This window comes from Mchenga conophoros, linkage group LG7, assembly GCF_057382185.1.
Source record: "Mchenga conophoros isolate Kocher_MC1m ecotype Shallow Benthic linkage group LG7, M_conophoros_male_GT1.1, whole genome shotgun sequence".
In the NCBI taxonomy this organism is placed as follows: Eukaryota; Metazoa; Chordata; class Actinopteri; order Cichliformes; family Cichlidae; genus Mchenga; species Mchenga conophoros.
In genome coordinates this window covers 61,785,070-61,804,025 of record NC_140532.1, presented here as the reverse complement: position 1 = coordinate 61,804,025, position 18,956 = coordinate 61,785,070, and the positions used below count along the sequence as shown (strand labels likewise).

The 18,956-nt window shown below is 40.1% G+C and overlaps 1 protein-coding gene across 1 annotated transcript; it reads left to right on the top strand.

Annotated features, from left to right (window-relative positions):
* Positions 1-291: 291 nt before the first annotated feature.
* On the top strand, positions 292-18,418 carry septin5b (septin 5b). The gene is made up of 12 exons (XM_085280621.1): positions 292-520; positions 653-663; positions 3,424-3,514; positions 7,109-7,195; positions 7,327-7,450; positions 7,765-7,899; positions 7,982-8,099; positions 12,826-12,927; positions 13,178-13,274; positions 13,384-13,519; positions 14,126-14,228; positions 14,418-18,418. Exons 1-12 carry the CDS (start codon positions 478-480, stop codon positions 14,478-14,480), a joined length of 1,110 nt encoding a protein of 369 aa, XP_085136747.1. The 5' UTR covers positions 292-477; the 3' UTR covers positions 14,481-18,418.
* Positions 18,419-18,956: the final 538 nt, after the last annotated feature.

The window sequence follows — 18,956 nt, the reverse complement described above, 5'->3', positions numbered from 1 at the left end:
CTGGCCGAAATGTGTAGCCAGTGTCACGTGACTGTGAGTCGCATGTGGGCACAGCAGAGCAGGCTGATCTGCTCACCTGCGCTTGACCCACAAAGGCAGCCTACTCTGCCGGACGTACCTATTAAAAGCAGGGGCACATCATCTCAAAATGTGGGTCAAGGGGACAAATGACAGTGGAATGGGGGACAGATGACATAGAAAGTGACGTTCTTTGCGCAATAATGGGGTTGTGGCGCCTCCCCCTGGGGTTTCACGTGAACTGCAATCCATTTTTTTCCTCTACACAATAAATATGCTGCAAACCTGCGGGAGAGAGAGTAGAACACGACGACAGAGGGTTTTATGTATTTTATGTCTTATGATTTCTTACTTCTGCACATGTCAGAGCTCGTGCTGAAGCCCTCCGCCCACTGAGCTACGGCTCAGACCCTCCTCTCTCATTCACTCCGGACGCATCTTCCACCAGCTGTGTCCAGCATGACTGCCGACAGCAGGTACAAGAGCCGCGCGCCCCAGACAGGTAAGCTTTCTCAGCAAGGCTGCTTAGTGGTGCCTCCATGACGCGCGTGAGCGTTTTAACGTGTGTTTGCTCGGATTCTCTCCTCCTGCCATCCCTGCCTCGTGTCTGATGGAATTTGGCTTCACGTCTCAGATGATGGAGAGGTAAGAGGCACACAGCAGATAAGTGTGTGTGTGTGTGTGTGTGTGTGTGTGTGTGTGTGTGTGTGTGTGTGTGTGTGTGTGTGTGTGTGTGTGTTTATATATACATGACTTACAAAATAAAAGCCCTATTCTGCGCAGCACCTGCACGGGTGAAATGCTCTAGTATTTCCTGACGCTTCTTCCTGTCTTAAAGATCAGTGGCATATGCAGCAACGACGCTGCATATTACAGGTCAGCAGTAACAGAGACCCCACTTCTGCATGGGTGCCTCCAGAATTTTTTCACAGAGTGGGGAAAAATAACATAAATAATATAGGGCAGTCTTGGCAGGGAGGGGGGCAGTTTGTAACATCTGCACACATCTGTAAGCATAGCTCTGCTGGACAGCTCTGTGAACACTTTTGGTCTTTTATGCTGGTCTGGTCATCATCTCATTGAGTCCAGCTTCTCAGTATTTGGGCCTTTTTCTTTCTTTCATTGGCAGGGCTGTCAAAGTTTTTAATAAAAATTAAAATGTTTCAGTAATGAGTCAGTCTGTTTAGTCCAGTGACGTCTCCACATCTTGGGCTTTTCCAAGTCTTAAAGATCCCGAGTTAATCCTGAGTGATGTGAAACAGAAAAAAAAACAAAAACAAAAACCAAACCCTTGCACTAAGAAGCTAGAATTACAGAGGTTTTGCCATTTCTGCTTAGAAAACATCCTGTACAACTGGATTAGCTAATTATTTCAGCTAACTATGGTGGTAGTGAATTGAAAAGTTATTTCAGTTTCTTCCCCTTTAACCCACCTTTGTTTAGAGTGCCCCTTGTATAGATAAGTTTTGACAGCATGTGGGTCTAGCGTCTGTGCTCATCCAGAGCTGTGTGACTGAGATGACCATATTAGGAATATCCAGCCCAATCTCCGAACTTGGAAAAATCATCCTATATTGTTCAAACCTCCTTTTTCTAACACACAGTCAATGAAAAGTAAATTAGCTTAAAGGAGGATGTTATGGAGCATCTGGAGGATGAATTCAGTATGAGATAAAGAACAATTTTTATGACCTAGGAATCAAGTTCATTTTTTAGTGTCCAAGCATGAGAGCATAGAGCTAATTTGAGTGGACTACATCCTTAGTCACAAGTCAGAAGATGTGTTTTTTTGTAACAAGCTGTTCAAAGCTGAAAAATAGTTAACATAGATGATTTGGATGAAAATTTCATAACATAATCAATGAATTCAACTCCAAAAATGTTTCTTATCACTTTATGTTAGTCTCTTTAGCCACTGTAATATGTTACTGTGAAATTTGGTGCAGTTTGGTAAATGACTGCTTTTCAGAGATTCAGGGAACATTTTTGTAGCATAACGACCTGATACTCAGCCAAAGAGTTGCAGTGATGACAAGTTTATTTACACTATGCACACGAGCACAGTGATTTTCACAGGCCAACAGTGTCTGGCTTATCATCCTGTCTCTCTGTTACTGCTTCCTGCTTACGGCTCAGCACCCCTCTCCAGCATCTACTGTTAGGAGGAAGTAGGAGTCGTGAAATCCCACAATTACTTCCAGGTGTATGTTGACCAGCCTCCCCTAGCCATGCCCCCTGAACTGCCGCTACACCCCTCCCCTGCAGCTGATATTTTCACAAAAAGATATTCTGACAGCTCTTACATACAGCATCCACTCTTCACTCTTTATTTTCAGATTTATATTTACAAAATCCCACGAGTGGTTAATAATTGATTTTTTTTGCCTTCATCCTGCTTCACTGTTTTCTGCTGTGGTGCCATGTTGGACAGCAGCGCTGAGGCTGAGTCAGAGCAGCCGACACAGACGCAGCAGTCTGCATCTCTGTATTTTATGATCTGTGTGTGGGTGTGACTTACAAACACATTCACAGACAAACTGTCAATATGCAAGCAAAACAGTAACACACACACACACACACACACACACACACACACACACACACACACACACACACACAGAAACATTCTCCAACTTCAGAACCACCTCTGCTCAGTAACACAGCTAATGCACTGTGTATAAGATTTGATATTAAAAGCTTGTAATATCCTCAGATGAAAACATTTGGAGAAAATCTAATGTATGATGGGAGAGCCTGGATTTATATTTGACCTGCTACTGAGTTCATATCAGAGACATCTGTCTCTTTCAAGCCTCTGTTTGAAGGTTCTTGTTCCTTTTCACCCATCTTTCCAGATACGTGTATGCCTCTGCACTGTACACTCTCTCCACCCCCTCCTGTTGTGAAACAACTGCCTGCTATACTGTATTATGAATACTTGGAGATTTTGCACGTATAATAAGACAAGCTACAGTTTGTTCATGTAAATGGGGGATCTTATTCACACACAGATGTCAGTCATGGAGTTCCACAGGGTTCTATGCTGGGGCCATTTCTGTTTTGCTTTATACATGCTTCCCTAAGGAAGTATCAATAAAAGTCATAGCATACATATTTGTTGCTATGCAAATGATACCCAACTTTATCTTTCTATGAAGCTAGATGACATATACCGACTAGTTAAACTATAGGCATATCTTTAAGACATAAAGCATATTGTACTCGTTATTGCCCGAGAAAGATGTTTAAGCCTTTAAATTAAAGCTGAAAAATCTGCACTTCAATCACATCTTGTTTGTTTGAGTTGAAATCCACTGTGTTGGTGTACACAGGTGGTTCTTTGTCAACCAAAGTTTCTGGGTTAACCACTGCTGCTTTGTTTTCTATCTGTGTGGTTGTTTCCAGGAAAAAGAATATGTTGGTTTTGCCACACTGCCCAACCAGTTGCACAGGAAGTCAGTGAAAAAAGGCTTTGACTTCACACTCTTGGTTGCAGGTACGAGGTTTAAAAGGACACAACTTTGTCATGCACCAAAAGTGTCAAACCAAGACAGGATGTCATTACATCAAACTTTCACATTACACTTTCTGCACAGCCTGTTTAAATATGAATTGCCATCTAACAAGCTACATATTATAGGCAAAAGGTTAACAGTAGTCTGTCACATTTTATTTAAAAACTTTGACTAGTTAGTATATATGTGGTCAAAGGAGCTTGCAAAGAAAAGCGTCTGGACTTCTTTAAGTTGCTTGAAGACGTTTCACCTCTCATCTGAGAAGCTTCTTCAGTTCTAAGGTCAAATGGTGGGGAGTCCCAGATTTAAACCTAGTGGGAGTATCCCCCCAAAGAGGGACAAAAGGACCCCCTGATGATCCTCTAATCGCCTGAGCCAAGGTGTGAAATTGCCACCATTTGACCTTAGAACTGAAGAAGCTTCTCGGATGAGAGGTGAAACGTCTTCAAGCAACTTAAAGAAGTCCAGACGCTTTTCTTTGCAAGCTCCTTTGACTACGATGACCTGGATCCTGGATGACTGAGAACCTTCACAGACCTAGTATATATGTGGGCATTTCAGAATATGTCCATCAACATATCAGGGCCAGAACTCACAGCCATCAAAGTTCATGTGAGGTATCATGCACATTGTTGTGGGAGCTTGGTGTAGTAACAGCTTGTTTTTTATTGCTAGCAGTAAGTCAGACTCATTCCCAGTGGTACTGGACTCCACCAAGACTGTCTTCTGTCACCAGTTCTGTTCATCATTTTCAGGTGCAGCCAAGAGGTAGAGGATGTTGGGTTTTGTGGTCTTAATATATCATCTCGACTTATTGGAGATGATGTAGTTCTGTTGGCTTCATTGAACCATGACCTCAGCTTGCACTTGAGAGACTTGCAGCTGAGTGTGAACTGCTGGAATAAGAAGTAGCAGCTTCAAGCGTAAGGCCATCGTTCTAAACTGGAAAAAGGTGGAAAGCTCCCTCTCGGTTGGGGATGAGTTGCTGTTCTTTTCTCAGGGTCTTGTTCATGAGTGAGGTAATGTGGATTGAAGACTGACAGATTGATTGGTGTATCTTCTGCAGTCTGTTGTGGTGATCAATCTACATTTTTACCCATGGCCACAAGCTCAGGGTGGTGAAGAGTAGAAAGAAAGAGATTATGACTACAAGCTAGGGCTGCTCGATTATGGCAAAAATGATAATCACGATTATTTTCACTGAAATTGAGATCACGATTATTTGACGATATTTATTTAACCCTTTAAGACCTACTATAGAACCAAGTCCACCAGAGCTTATATTATTTTTATTTATTTTTTTTACATGCTGTAGTGCCATTTGTGGGAGCATTTCAAGTTGCTATACATCAATACAACTGTTATAGCCCATATTTTAATAATATGTATGCATTAAGTGCATAGTAATTACATAAATTGCAAAAAAGTGCAATAAACTACAAAAAAAATTGAAAATCGCTTTTGTTTTGTTTACATATATTTCTACTTGGAGAAATTTAAGAGGTTTATCCCTCAAAACTTTAAATACAATAAAGTTGCAAAAAATAGTTTCCCACCACAGGAAATTTATTTTGAGTGTCTTCATAGTTTTATTTTGGAGATACAGCAATTTTTATATACTGCAGGAAAAACAAAAAACAATCCTATGATGCAAATTTGCAAAGAAAACAGCATGTGCATCATTTCACTGTGGGAAGTGTTACGAACAGCTGATGGATCGGCAAAGCGTGTTTCTGGAATATTATGCTTTTGTTCCTGCAAGCGCTTTTTATGCAATTTTTGCAAAGCTTTATGTGGAAGGAAACCGTGACCGAGGACAAGCTGATGGCATCAGATGTAAGTACAACTCCTCCGGTTTCATATGCAAAACAAATTATTGCGCTAGCTTACACGGTTCAGGTTCTACAGGGATTTAAAAATAGTTACGCAAAACGGAGCGTGCTGCTCTGACCGGCTTTAAAGGGTTAACAATGACTTTAAAAAAATAATATAAAATAGTGTGCAACACCACTGAAGTTTTTTTTTTTTTTTTAACTCTTTTCAACCAACGGCAGTCACTCTCCAAATAACTTCTGCTTAGCTTTCCGAGCTTCCCTCGGGTCCTCTTAATCAGCGGTCTCCACCCTTTTTTGCGCCACGGACCGGTTTATGCCCGACAATATTTTCACGGACCGGCCTTTAAGGTGTCGCGGATAAATGAGGGAGGGGCTAATAATCGGCTCAGTCATTTTTAATGATCGTTGAAAGCCCAGATCGTAATCGTGATTAAAATTCGATTAATTGAGCAGCCCTACTACAAGCAGTAGAAAACATCAAAAAGTATATTTGCTCAGCATTAGACAGAGAAGTTGCTACTCCTCCACATTGAAAGGAAATAAGCAAAGTGCTTCAGGTATCTAATGAGAATGCCTCCTGGGCGCCTTATAGACTAGGTGTTGATCCATGTTATCCATGTTGCATGGATATCTGACCCACAGTCCTGTTATTAAGGACAGAGGGAAATTGATATTGCCTGTTAAGGAATAGCTTTGGAGATTACCTGATCAGTTGAGAAATAAATGCTCAATGTGTGTATCGCACAGACTGCAAATAAAAGATGGCTATTGCATTTTTTGGAACCAGAAATGGCCTTATTTGGATAACAGGCTCTTAAGTGCTAGCTTATCAGCTAATGCTAGCAAACTTCAATAGCCACCTGCATCCATAAACTATATGGCTGCAACCCCCTGACGATAAATGATATTTAATGGCAAGTAACTGAGTAATAAAACAGAAAAGTTAATTAATACAAATCTTTTGCTAAAGCCCTTGAGTTAAGGCTGAGAGATTGCACTTCAATTATATGCTGGATATGCTTGTGTGATTTAACTATCACTTTGGTAATGTGCAGACACACACCAAAATTGGAATGGAAATCGAGAACCGGCTCTTGTAAAGAACCAGTACCCAGTAGTTCAATTTCTTGGAATTGCTAGTCTGTTTGCCTATCGAGCCCGCTTATTGATTCTACTTGTACATGCACTACAATCAACTGAGTTCAGTTTTGTGCTGAAGGAGGTAATAGTGGTGCAGGCTGAGGAAAAGCTGAGGGAATGCTGACCCCAGCCCAGCAACCAGACTGTGAACTTCAAAAGGTAACAACAAACTGATGAGCAGTCGGACTGCATCCTCTGTTTCTACCTGTTTATGTTTCTAAGGTGGAATCACCGTAGTGATCACTTTAAAGTGTCTTTCTGCTGGTTTTTATATTTGCTTTGTGCTATTGACTTTGTTCATACCTACATTCTAAGAGAAAGATCATGCGTGTGTCCTCATTAGGGTAGGGATTTGTTTTGGTGTGCGAGACTATTTTAGGGGTAGATGAGCTGCAAAAAGCGTTGCTGTAAACATGTCAAATCGCAGATTCAAGCACCAGAAATTTCAGTCTTCACAACAATTGGCCCAGATAATCTTTATCCGAGCCACACTAATTAATAACACAAGTTTTACTCCCTTGCTTTAACTGACAATAAAATTAGTTTCCATGTGACAGTGAGCATGTTACACTGATGTAATGATCAATATGTATCCTACAGGTGAGTCTGGCCTAGGTAAATCCACTCTGGTGAACAGCCTTTTCCTCACTGATCTTCATAAAGACAGAAAGCTGCTCAACGCTGAAGGTGAGTGACTAATCTATCAGACGTCTTCACACCATTCTTCTTGTTTCTTTCATCAGTTATACAGTGACTACAGAGTCATTGTATAACTCTCTGGTTTAATATCCATATCTGTTTGTTGTTTTGCCCCGAAGAGCGCATCAGTCAGACAGTGGAAATCACAAAGCACACTGTGGACATTGAGGAAAAGGGGGTGAAATTGAAACTTACAGTTGTGGACACCCCAGGATTTGGAGATGCTGTCAACAACACGGCGTGGTAAGGGTTGAGTTTGTACCGAACAAGATGAGCATGGTGATAAACATCAAATGGAAGAAGCCCTCTTATTTTTCTAAGTAAAGTGGACTTTACTTATTAAGTAAAGTCCACGTAGACTCTCCTTTCATATGGTCAGATTGTCTGCTTTGGACCATGTTTGAGTGAATGAACTGGGTAAGCTAGCTCAGACAGACACAAACCTGCTATTACTGTAAGCTAAGCAAACCACCTTCGAGATCAAAATGACTCTTTAGAAAAGTAGATCAGTTTTTTAGCAAAACATGTAAATATGCAAATATGCCGTTATTTTCTAGCTGGAGGCCCATTACAGATTATATCGACCAGCAGTTTGAACAGTACTTCAGAGATGAGAGCGGACTCAACAGGAAGAACATCCAGGACAACAGAGTGCACTGCTGCCTCTACTTCATACCCCCATTCGGACATGGGTAATATATATATATTTTCTTACACACACATATGCACACATGTATCGTACACAGATTCAGGGAAGTTCGTATCTTCCTGCAGGCTTCATCCTGTTGATATAGAGTTCATGAAGGCCCTGCAGGATAAAGTTAATGTGGTTCCTCTCATCGCTAAAGCTGACTGCCTCACTCCCTTTGAGATAAAGAAACTCAAAGAAAGGGTAAGATCATAAAGACACATGATTTCACTGCAATTATGACAGCTTTATATGTGGAAAATAAAAAGTGAATTTATGCTGAAGTATTTTCACTGTAAAATAAATGAAAAGTCCCAAATTAATGTGAATGCTGTTTAAAAATTCACATTACTGAGATCCTTAACTAGCACTTAACCAATTCTGCATACTTCATGTTACAGACAAATTAATGGAGAAATCTTTCAATCCTCTTTAAATCCACCCTAACTTATAAGTTACAGTTTAAGTTTTCTGAAGAGTTTCGTTTTTCATGGCATTTTCCCCACCACTGCATGATGTCATTACCTACTGTAAAACAAAATTAAAAACATGATACACAACCTGAATAGGTAATAAAGCAATAGACCTTTCAGCCCAATTCTACTTTTTCTGAATAATCCATCATACAAAATGTAATCAAATGAAAAAGTCTCTTTTTAAAACTTGTTTTATTAGTTTTAATCCTTTAACCTTATGCACATTATCCAGCTGCCTCCCTCTTCCCGCTCCACCACAACCACCCACACATGCAGGGCCTTGGAGTAGGGGTATGTCACCAGGGTGCAGAGGAGGCTACCCCCCCCTCTGTCCCCTTCTGGCTGCCTCTGCCTCAATTTTATCCCACAACTTAGACATTCACATTACTCACACTCTCATAACACATACATATAGGATCTTGGGGGTGGGCACAATCACGGAGTCCAAATTACCATCAGGGTGTACACCTCACCCCTGGCGTCGCTGCCCACCTCTCAATTTTAAATACACATAGACATTGAGGGCTATCAGGAGGGGCTATGCGCTTACCTGCTGCTCTCTGGCAGGTAGCTCCATGCCCTCCTGGGTTTTAAATGCACCTTAGAACACACATGCATCAACACTACAATGAGCGGGTGGAGGGAGGTTTGGAGTCTTCTCTCACCCCCATTCTCTGCGACCTGCTGGAGCGGGGGGGCTAGGTGGAGGAGTTGGCCGTCCGACTGGGGTCTGGAGTGTGGGGCCTCCCTGCTGCTGCGGAGTCGGGGTGGTCTGCCTCTCCCCACCGCAGGGAAAAGGGTAACACCACCTGGGTCTGGGTGCAGTTCCCCCCTCCAGGGGCAAGGGTACCTAGACCCGGTTTGTAGAGTACGCTTGGGGAGTGTGATCGTGTGTACAACGTCTCTTTATGTCTGTCTCCACGTTGGTTGAGTGTGGAGTAAGTGCATATGAGAGCATGAGGGTGGGGATGGATGTTTGTGTCTGTGTGTGCCTGTATGTCTGTGTCTATATGTCAGGTTGGGTATCAGATGCCACCTCTCTGGGCACATCTCAGGCCCTCCAAGGTTTGGAGGCCTATCTCCCCCACCACTTCCCCTGCCGGTGGCGGACTCCCTTGGATATCGGTGCATTGTAGGTTCTTTGTGGGATGGGCGTCCGGGTACACACCGGCTCACTCCTTGGCGGCCGCTTATCGGGGCCTGGAGCCTGGGGCTCGCTCGGGCCACTTCGGAGGTGGGGTGCCCCCGGCCTGGGGCTCGGTCACTCAGGCGCAGCTGGCTGCCGGCGGAGCTCACGGGCGCGTCACTGCAACCCCCCCTGGCTTCTGCTCCGCGGCTGCTGAGTGAGCCCTCATCTGGGACTCTCCTCATCTCTTTCTGGGACAGTGGCGCGGCTGCCCCTCTGTTGGTCTTCCTTGGTCTCTTGTGTTCTGGGGGCCTCTGGATGTCTGGAGTTTTGATCTCCTCCATACCTGCTTCATGCCCTGGAGGACGGGGCTGTGGCTCCCCCACACCCTCTAGCACAGAGGTGTCAAACTCTGGCCCGCGGGCCACATTTGGCCCGCAGCCTAATGACATTTGGCCCGCAAAGCCATACCAAATTACTATTGGAGCAGGCCTACTGGTATTATACAGCTAATATATATATTGTTTAGTATTAAGCTTTGCTTGTTCCATATTCAGTTTTTCAGCAAAACTTGTTTGAGTCCATAAGAAAAGATTCATTCTTATATCTAGAGGAAGAATTTTTTTTTTTCAATAAATATTAATGTTAGCCCGCGACTTTGTTCCAGTTTAGAATTTTGGCCCACTGGCCCATTTGAGTTTGACACCCCTGCTCTAGCAGATCATTACATGAAGGAACCTTTTAAAAACAAGCGCGTCCATGCTCACAGGTGTACACACGGGTGATCACACACACAAACTACACCCTTTTTGGCTCCTACCTCAAAGCACACTGTGTTCTGTTGATCTTATGTGCTGCACAATAATGTTTAATATTTAGTATTTACTGTCATATTCCCATATATCATTGTGATGTTGTTTATTCTATTACTCTTGTTTTCTTCTGCTTGTTTTCTTTTTTCTTTCTCAACAGGTGATCGATAGATGTATTTTTTTTCTCTGCTTATTCTGTTGGTTTTTGGTTTTTGCCCTTCTCCCCCGTCCCTCTTCTCAGCTGTTTTTCTTTCCCTCTTTCTTTCTCCCCTTCTTTCCCCCAGTCAAGTCTGTCCCGTATTCAGCAAATGAAAATAAAATAAACAATAAAAGGTGAATCAAATGGACCATTACGGCAAGGCTGGGATGGTCAATTTGGTAAAGTAAATCCGTTGGGCATCTTTCTTCGCCTTTAGACAACAATTCTGATGGCAAAAGAGCCAAACGGGACAGGCAAAAAACAAAACAAAAACAAAAACAAAAAACCTTATGCACATTGCATCAAGCAAAAATTAAATTATATGCAACAGTCTTTGACTTGAAGAAATTTGTTTAACATTTAAACCTATTTTCTGCATATTCCAGCACATAAAATAAAATAATGTTTTGTGTTTTACTTGCATCTTTCAAATAGATGCAAGTAAAACGCAGTAGAAAATAAATAAAATCAAAGACTCTGCGGCTCTGAGTCCTGTCGCTCTATTTTCTATTTTCTTAATCTATTTTCACCTGTTTAGCAGTCGTGGAGCCAGTGGAGGTTTGCCCGGTGCTGCAGCGGTCATGTCAGTGGGAGTATCCGGGGGTCTCTCTGTGAATTTCACATTCCCGTGGCAGCGTGCTCAGTACTTGCTCAGTTTTTTCGCTGTAAAAAGAAATTTTCTTCCCACGCAGTGAACAGTGGACGCTAATGTTTTTGACACTTTTTACAGAGTCAAACTCAAAGTAATGTCAGCACTTAAGCTTTAAATGCTGCACGGTCGTACTCTCTCCGCACTCTATATATTATCCATTGTTGATCTACACACGTCTGTTACCACGACCGTCGCTTACGTCATTATCATGAGACACTCTCACTAACAAAATCACGGTTCAGTAACGCAGTGACACAGCGTGCTTATGGGAAAGTAACAGTAATTTAATTACTTTTTTGCAATAGTAATCCCTTTCACATCCATAAATAAACTTTACAAACATGAAAACTGAGTTAATGGAATTTATTCCTCCACTGCATGATGACATCACCAGCTCTAAGAGGGTGGAGAATGATTAAAAAAATGTCTTTCTCTTTCCTTTACACAAATGTAAGCAAATTAAGATTATGTCTGTGAAGGTTCTCAGTCACCCAGGTCATCGTAGTCTTCCTTAGACTACAAATTAAGATTAGTTTGTGTATGTTTTTTTATTTTGTTTAGCACATTTTCAGGTTTTGGTACTCTCGTTTTTTACACTTAAGCTGGCTGATCTTTTGGTAATCTTATGCAATTAAGCTTATTCTGCAAGTTGAGCTTTGAATATTTCAAATATTTTTAAACCTTTCAGGCAAAATCTTCACATTTTCAGCATTCACATTGCATTTTCACTAGGAGATGCTTTTGCTAGTATTATGGCACTGTAATTTTAATGGAGACCAAATATCAACCAAAAACCTAAGAAAAACACACATAAATGTTAAATAAACTGACGTAAAGTATATATTAAATACATAACAAAAAGGAAGTGACATGATTGAGCTCTGTGTTAACCTCATGGCCTCCTCTTTGACATATTTTGTGTTTTTCTCATCTGTTCTGACTATTCTGAGTGTCACTCAACCGATGCAACCCTGTTACCCACATTATCAAAAGAATACAAATTTATTTGAACATTTACTTCCTTTATTTATGTGACAGTCCACAGCTAGCATCTTTCTGAAACAATACACATTTTTTTAGCCTAGTGCTAGCATTGCATTATAATATTGTAAGCATAGGAATTAAACAAATATTAAATTGTTAAAAACATATAAAGTACTATTAAACAACATTTCTGTGGCCCTGAATACAAAATTACTCAAAGAAACAGTATTCGTGAAGATATGTATAATCTACGTAGCAAAGTAATCAACAATTTCCTAAACAAAATTTTTCAAATTTACTTTTTTATTGGTATTGGGTGCTGCAAGCATAGCACGCAACAGCTACACTGTCTCATAAAAGTGTACCTTTGATGTCTGAGCTGGAAAAATCTTTGTTGTTTTTGATGATTTATTATTTGTTTTTTCTAATACATAACAAAAAATGATAAAATAAAGGATCCATTTTTGTCTCATTTAGCCTAAATTGTGGTCCAGTTCTGTGATGACATGCAAATCTTTTGAAGCTCTTTTTAGCGCAGGATGATTCATACATCTCTCTAAAGCCTTCATATACAGTACAGAAGGGCACTGACTTCTTGCTAAATTTTCTCATTCTGTGGGCGTATGTATGTGTGTGGTTCTGCTGCTATCCATCACATCTCATATGTGTTTTTTCTTCCAGGTGAGGGAAGAGATCGATAAATATGGGATAAAGATCTATCAGTTCCCTCACTGTGACTCGGATGAGGATGAAGAGTTCAAGCAGCAAGATAAAGAGCTGAAGGTGAGCAGGATTCACATAGAATATGTCCAAAACAGCGTCTTTAATTTCCTTCTTTATGGTTTTCTATTTTCAGATGATAGCTGCAACTAACCCCTGCTTCAATACAATCTTACTTCTAGCTGAATAAAAACATGAAATTGAAAACATTTATTTGGAATGAAGTACCACTAAATAAAACAGTAGTATTTGTACTTTTATTCTGACATTAGGAATCTGAATCTTTCCTCTGTGGCTGCTGCTTGTGATGCAGGAGAGCACGCCGTTTGCTGTGATTGGTAGCAACACTGTGGTAGAAGCTCGAGGTCATAGAGTGAGAGGGAGAGTCTACCCCTGGGGCATTGTGGAGGGTAAGCAGCTCTAAACTGGAGGTTGCAGCTGTGCGGCTGTCTTTCCCAATTCTGATTGGCCAACAGTCTGTCTGGATTCACCCTCACGTTCATCCTGTCCTGCGTGCAGTGGAGAACCCGTCTCACTGCGACTTTGTGAAGCTGAGAACCATGCTGATAAGAACCCACATGCACGACCTGAAGGACATCACCAGTGACTGTCACTATGAGAACTACAGGGCACAGTGCATCCAGAACATGACGAGGTGTGAACCTGACAAAACCTACACATGGTCACAAAACATGGTTAATTATGAGTAAAACTGAAATATGGAGAACAAAACCAGGGCGATTAGTAGATCTTTGACATATTCAAAAAGTATGTGACAAAAAGTTCATTTCATTACATTACACTTCTTAAGACCATGATTTTCTTGTAATTTTTTAAAGTTTTCTTGAGCAGTCAGTATATATGTATATTCCAAATGTGAGTATACATTTTTACTTAATAACACAACATTTATTTTTAATCTCATAATTTTGTGTCATTAGTTGCGTAGCCAAATTATGTGACTTTATTACTAAGTCAAAAGTTTGACTTGTTATCTCATCAATTTTACTTTGTAGCCTTGGTTTCTGTTTGCATTTGAATCTACCATCATAATAATTCAAATGAAGTTATTATCAGATAACAATCCTGTTAGTAAAGGCTTTAACACTTTGTGCTTCCATTGCAGACAGAAGAACGAGTTAGCTCATTTTCCTGTCTTGCTGACAAAAAAATCCAGTGTTACTGTGATGGATGACTGCGAAACAAATGGAAGCCGGCAGCCTGTTGTTCTCATCCCTCATGTTTATGTGTCCTGTTACAGTAAGATGAATGCAGATAAGCGTGTGGAGAGCCCCAACCCGATTCTGCCACTGTCTACACCAGATATTGAGGCTGAGAAGCTTATCAAGACGAAAGATGAAGAAGTGAGTGTCAAAAACACGACTCTGTGACTCTGTGATATACCTCAGATGCTCAATAATACATTACAGTGGGTGTTATATAAGCAAGACACTGATGTGAATTGATGACCCATATGTGTTATTATGTAAGCTGTCTTTCATGCTCCTCTTGCTCCCCTGTCTCTGTCTTGTGTTTATCTGGTGTGTCTGTAGCTGAGGAGGATGCAGCAGATGCTTCAGAAGATGCAGCAGCAGATGCATGAACAGGAACTGTGACTCCGCTCTCCCACAGCATCTCTGTCCCTTTATATCTTTATTTAGATGGCAGTGATCCCTCACCGATGCCATGTTTTTAGGGGTTGAGATGAAAAATTCTTCAGTGTCAATATTTCACCTAATTCTTTAAACTCTGGTCACAAAAAATATAGTAGATGAATGACAGCATGATGTTTTTGCCGTTTGATAAAGTACAGTCATTAGCCAAGTGAGTCATGTTAAACAATAGGGAGTAGCTTGCACTTTGTTATTTTTAGACCACAGGCTTAGGGATGGTTAGTTTACTTGAAATGCTCCATGTATGCCCTCAATGAATTAAGTAGTTTATTCACTGATTGTTTGTACTGTACTTGTGGACTGACAAACAGCTGGAACAGCTGCTGGTAATATAATAACAATACTAATAATACTTATTCTGAATGTGGGGTTTTCCTACAATGGTCAGATGATACAGTGAGTGGAACTGAAATGCTGACTGGAGAAACACACTGCTCTTTGAGGTTTAATATCTGCTTAATCAGGCTTAATATAATCAGTGTCCTGATCAGGACTCAGGATCAGGAGTAGTCTAATAACTTATTTCCCATAATACTGAAATTATAATATAAAGTACTTTGTATTTGAGTGGACATGCTGATGTTTTTAAATGGGTTTCTATTAAACCCAGAGATGGTTGGGTGGGGTATTACACATCAAGACTCTTCTGCATTGGCTGAACTTTTCTAACCTGGTGGTGCATCCATATTTTATATAATGTACAATTAATAAGCACATTACAGTCTCCTACACATCTGTCTGCAGTTGTCTTGCATTGTGAATAATCTAGGCATTTATGAGTAGGAAGAGTAACGTGCAACCTAAAAAGATATCAATCCTAAAAAGTCAAAGGGAACCTATTTTGTTTCAGTGCTGTTATAGTGTTCGATGTTCACACAACTGATTTTATTTATTTAAACATGGCCAGAGGCTCACATGAGCTCTGGTTTTGGCTCTGCATGATGTCAGTGAGAGTGGGTCTTCATAATGTGGTCATCTGGCGCACACAGACGTGAGTACAGAACCACCTCCTACCTGGCCTAGCTGTAGAAAAATAAAAGTAAAGCTGGAAATGAGCAAAATAGGCTCTCTTTAAGGGTTGCCTGGTAAACAAGATAATGCCAAAATGCTTTTTAAATCCATGTATTTAAAGGGGGCATAACTTTTTATGTTGTTATGTTTTTTAAGAATATTTGGTATTTCTACAAACTCACACAAAGAAAAATAAAACCATCTTCATGACATTCACAATGAATGATCAGCGTTGGTCTGCAGCATCAAAACAGGTGAAGCAGTTCCACTGTTTGGCAAAAAGATATACCTGAATGAGCCAACAGAGCCACAAGCAGAGCATGCTGTTCATGCAGTCCTCGTAGTTTGTTGTATGTAACAAATGTTACAATTAGTTTAATCAAATACCAAGTGGCCACTACTATAGAGGGGTAGTCATAAATTGACTTTAAGACCAACTTGAATCCAGTAAGACAAAATCACTTGTGGGTTACCAGGTGTAGGGCTGCTCAATTAATCGAATTTTAATCACGATTACGATCTGGGCTTTCAACGATCATTAAAAATGACTGAGCCGATTATTAGCCCCTCCCTCATTTATCCGCGACACCTTAAAGGCCAGTCCGTGAAAATATTGTCGGGCATAAACCGGTCCGTGGCGCAAAAAAGGGTGGAGACCGCTGATTAAGAGGACCCGAGGGAAGCTCAGAAAGCTAAGCAGAAGTTATTTGGAGAGGAGAGTGACTGCCGTTGGTTGAAAAGAGTTAAAAAAAAAAAAAAACTTCAGTGGTGTTGCACACTATTTTATATTATTTTTTTAAAGTCATTGTTAACCCTTTAAAGCCGGTCAGAGCAGCATGCTCCGTTTTGCGTAACTATTTTTAAATCCCTGTAGAATCTGAACCGTAAGCTAGCGCAATAATTTGTTTTGCATATGAAACCGGAGGAGTTGTACTTACATCTGATGCCATCAGCTTGTCCTCGGTCACGGTTTCCTTCCACATATAGCTTTGCAAAAACTGCATAAAAAGCGCTTGCAGGAACAAAAGCATAATATTCCAGAAACACGCTTTGCCGATCCGATCAGCTGTTCGTAACACTTCCCACAGTGAAATGATGCACCTGCTGTTTTCTTTGCAAATTTGCATCATAGGATTGTTTTTTGTTTTTCCTGCAGTATATAAAAATTGCTGTATCTCCAAAATAAAACTATGAAGACACTCAAAATAAATTTCCTGTTGTTGTAAACTATTTTTTGCAACTTTATTGTATTTAAAGTTTTGAGGGATAAACCTCTTAAATTTCTCCAAGTAGAAATATATGTAAACAAAACAAAAGCGATTTTCAATTTATTTTGTAGTTTATTGCACTTTTTTTTGCAATTTATGTAATTACTATGCACTTAATGCATACATATTATTAAAATATGGGCTATAACAGTTGTATTGATGTATAGCAACTTGAAATGCTCCCACAAATGGCACTACAGCATGTAAAAAAAATAAATAAAAATAATATAAGCTCTGGTGGACTTGGTTCTATAGTAGGTCTTAAAGGGTTAAATAAATATCGTCAAATAATCGTGATCTCAATTTCAGTGAAAATAATCGTGATTATCATTTTTGCCATAATCGAGCAGCCCTAACCAGGTGTATATTTCATGTTGCCTTTTTGCATTTCAGTGCAAGATAGTTTCTGTTTTATATACAACAGGACTGTTGCAATATCAGATTTCTATTTCATGATTGCTGTGGTAACAAAAAAGTTGCAATATCTATCATAATAATAACAGTAATGGTAATAATAATTACAGCAATAATACTATCAGTCAGATTCATCTGGAACTTTGTTTTATGTATGCATTTAAAGTCAAAATAAATATACATCGAGCTGATGAGACTTTTACTGAAACTGTACAAAAACAATAAAAAGCCATCATATCAGAGCTCTACACTCTTTTTGCAACATGTTCATCAGAGATTTTACATTATAAGGAAGATATATGGAACGAAAGTTTGGAATACTGAAATCTCCACACAAGATTAAAAATCAGCTTGTATATATTACCATAAATCATTAACATGTAACTCTAATTTATGACAGATGAACACTGTTTCAGTGTGTTTGGCTGTGTAAAAAGATGAAAACAATATGGGAAAAGGGTCAAAGAAATCCCAACAGAATCAACGCTTTGTTTCTCACCAACAGAATATAGTTATAATAAAAACATATATGTTGGTAAACATCAGTCTTTTCAATCCAAAAAGCTATTGTCGTTATTTAAAAAAATCACAGATCAAATGTTACCTGCAGGATAAGACAAGTGATGGCGAACCTTCCAGTGCGAGGAATAATATAAACATTAAAGGAAGAAGGCTCAGTCAGAGTACTTCTTTAAACCAAGCGTCTTTGGCTATAAGTCCTCAACTGAGGATTTAATTTTATGCAAATTGTTTTGGATTTAGAGGAACGCTGTGTTGTTTGGCTTTTTGTGTCTGTTGTTCATCAGTTACTTTTTCTGTTTATATGGATCTTTTGACAACTATTTACTACAACTATGATATTGTCATATGTGCAACAATGACACAGTATTTTAGTTTTAATTTCATGGTTAAATGGCGACATCCTCACTGTGTAAGAAACATTGATGCTTACCATATTACGGATGTTATTTTATGGACTGTCATGTCAGAGGTTTTGAAAATGCTTTAGAGAATATTTCCTGAATTAAAATTGTTCTACATCCCATATTTGTAACATACTAGCTTTATTATGTGGTGATGATACAGTTTTCTTTATAACATAGCCCTTTTCAGGAACAGCGTAACATAGTGATTTGCAGTATAACAAGGCCATAATAGGTACAAATAAAACAATTCTTTTGTGTAAAATTCTTTTGTGTCCGTCTTCTTATTTTACCATGTGTCTGTTATTGCAGACACATGAACTAACTGGCATGCAGTCTGTTTCTGTTTCTGTTGCTCTTTCTCCATACTTTAAACTTTTTCAGCTCAACCAACATCTGGACCCCCTTCGGTTCACTTACCAGCAGTGCTCTGGAGTTAAGGAAACCATCATCTACCTGCTCAATCATGTCTACCTCCATCTAGACCAGCTGGCAAGCACTGTGAGGGTTGTGTTTTTTTACTTTTCCAGTGCATTCAGTACCATCAGGCCTGAAAGCGATGGCGGTACATGCCTCTCACATGTCCTGGATTGTTGATTACCTGACAGGAAAATCACAACATGTGCGCTTTCAGCATTGTGTGTCTCACAAGGTGATCAGCAACATTGGGCGACCACAAGGGACTGTCCTCTCCCCTTTATTATTCTCCCTCTACACCGAGGACTACAGTCGCTGAACAGAGCCCTTCAATCTTCAGAAGTTTTCTGATGACTCTACAGTGGTTGGATGCATTGGTGACGGTG

Coding starts and splice junctions, on each gene's coding strand:
- septin5b (XM_085280621.1), top strand. CDS start 478: ATGACTGCCGACAGCAGGTACAAGAGCCGCGCGCCCCAGACAG. Junction 13,275..13,383: donor CCCCTGGGGCATTGTGGAGG/GTAAGCAGCTCT, acceptor TCCTGCGTGCAG/TGGAGAACCCGTCTCACTGC. Junction 14,229..14,417: donor TCAAGACGAAAGATGAAGAA/GTGAGTGTCAAA, acceptor GTGTGTCTGTAG/CTGAGGAGGATGCAGCAGAT.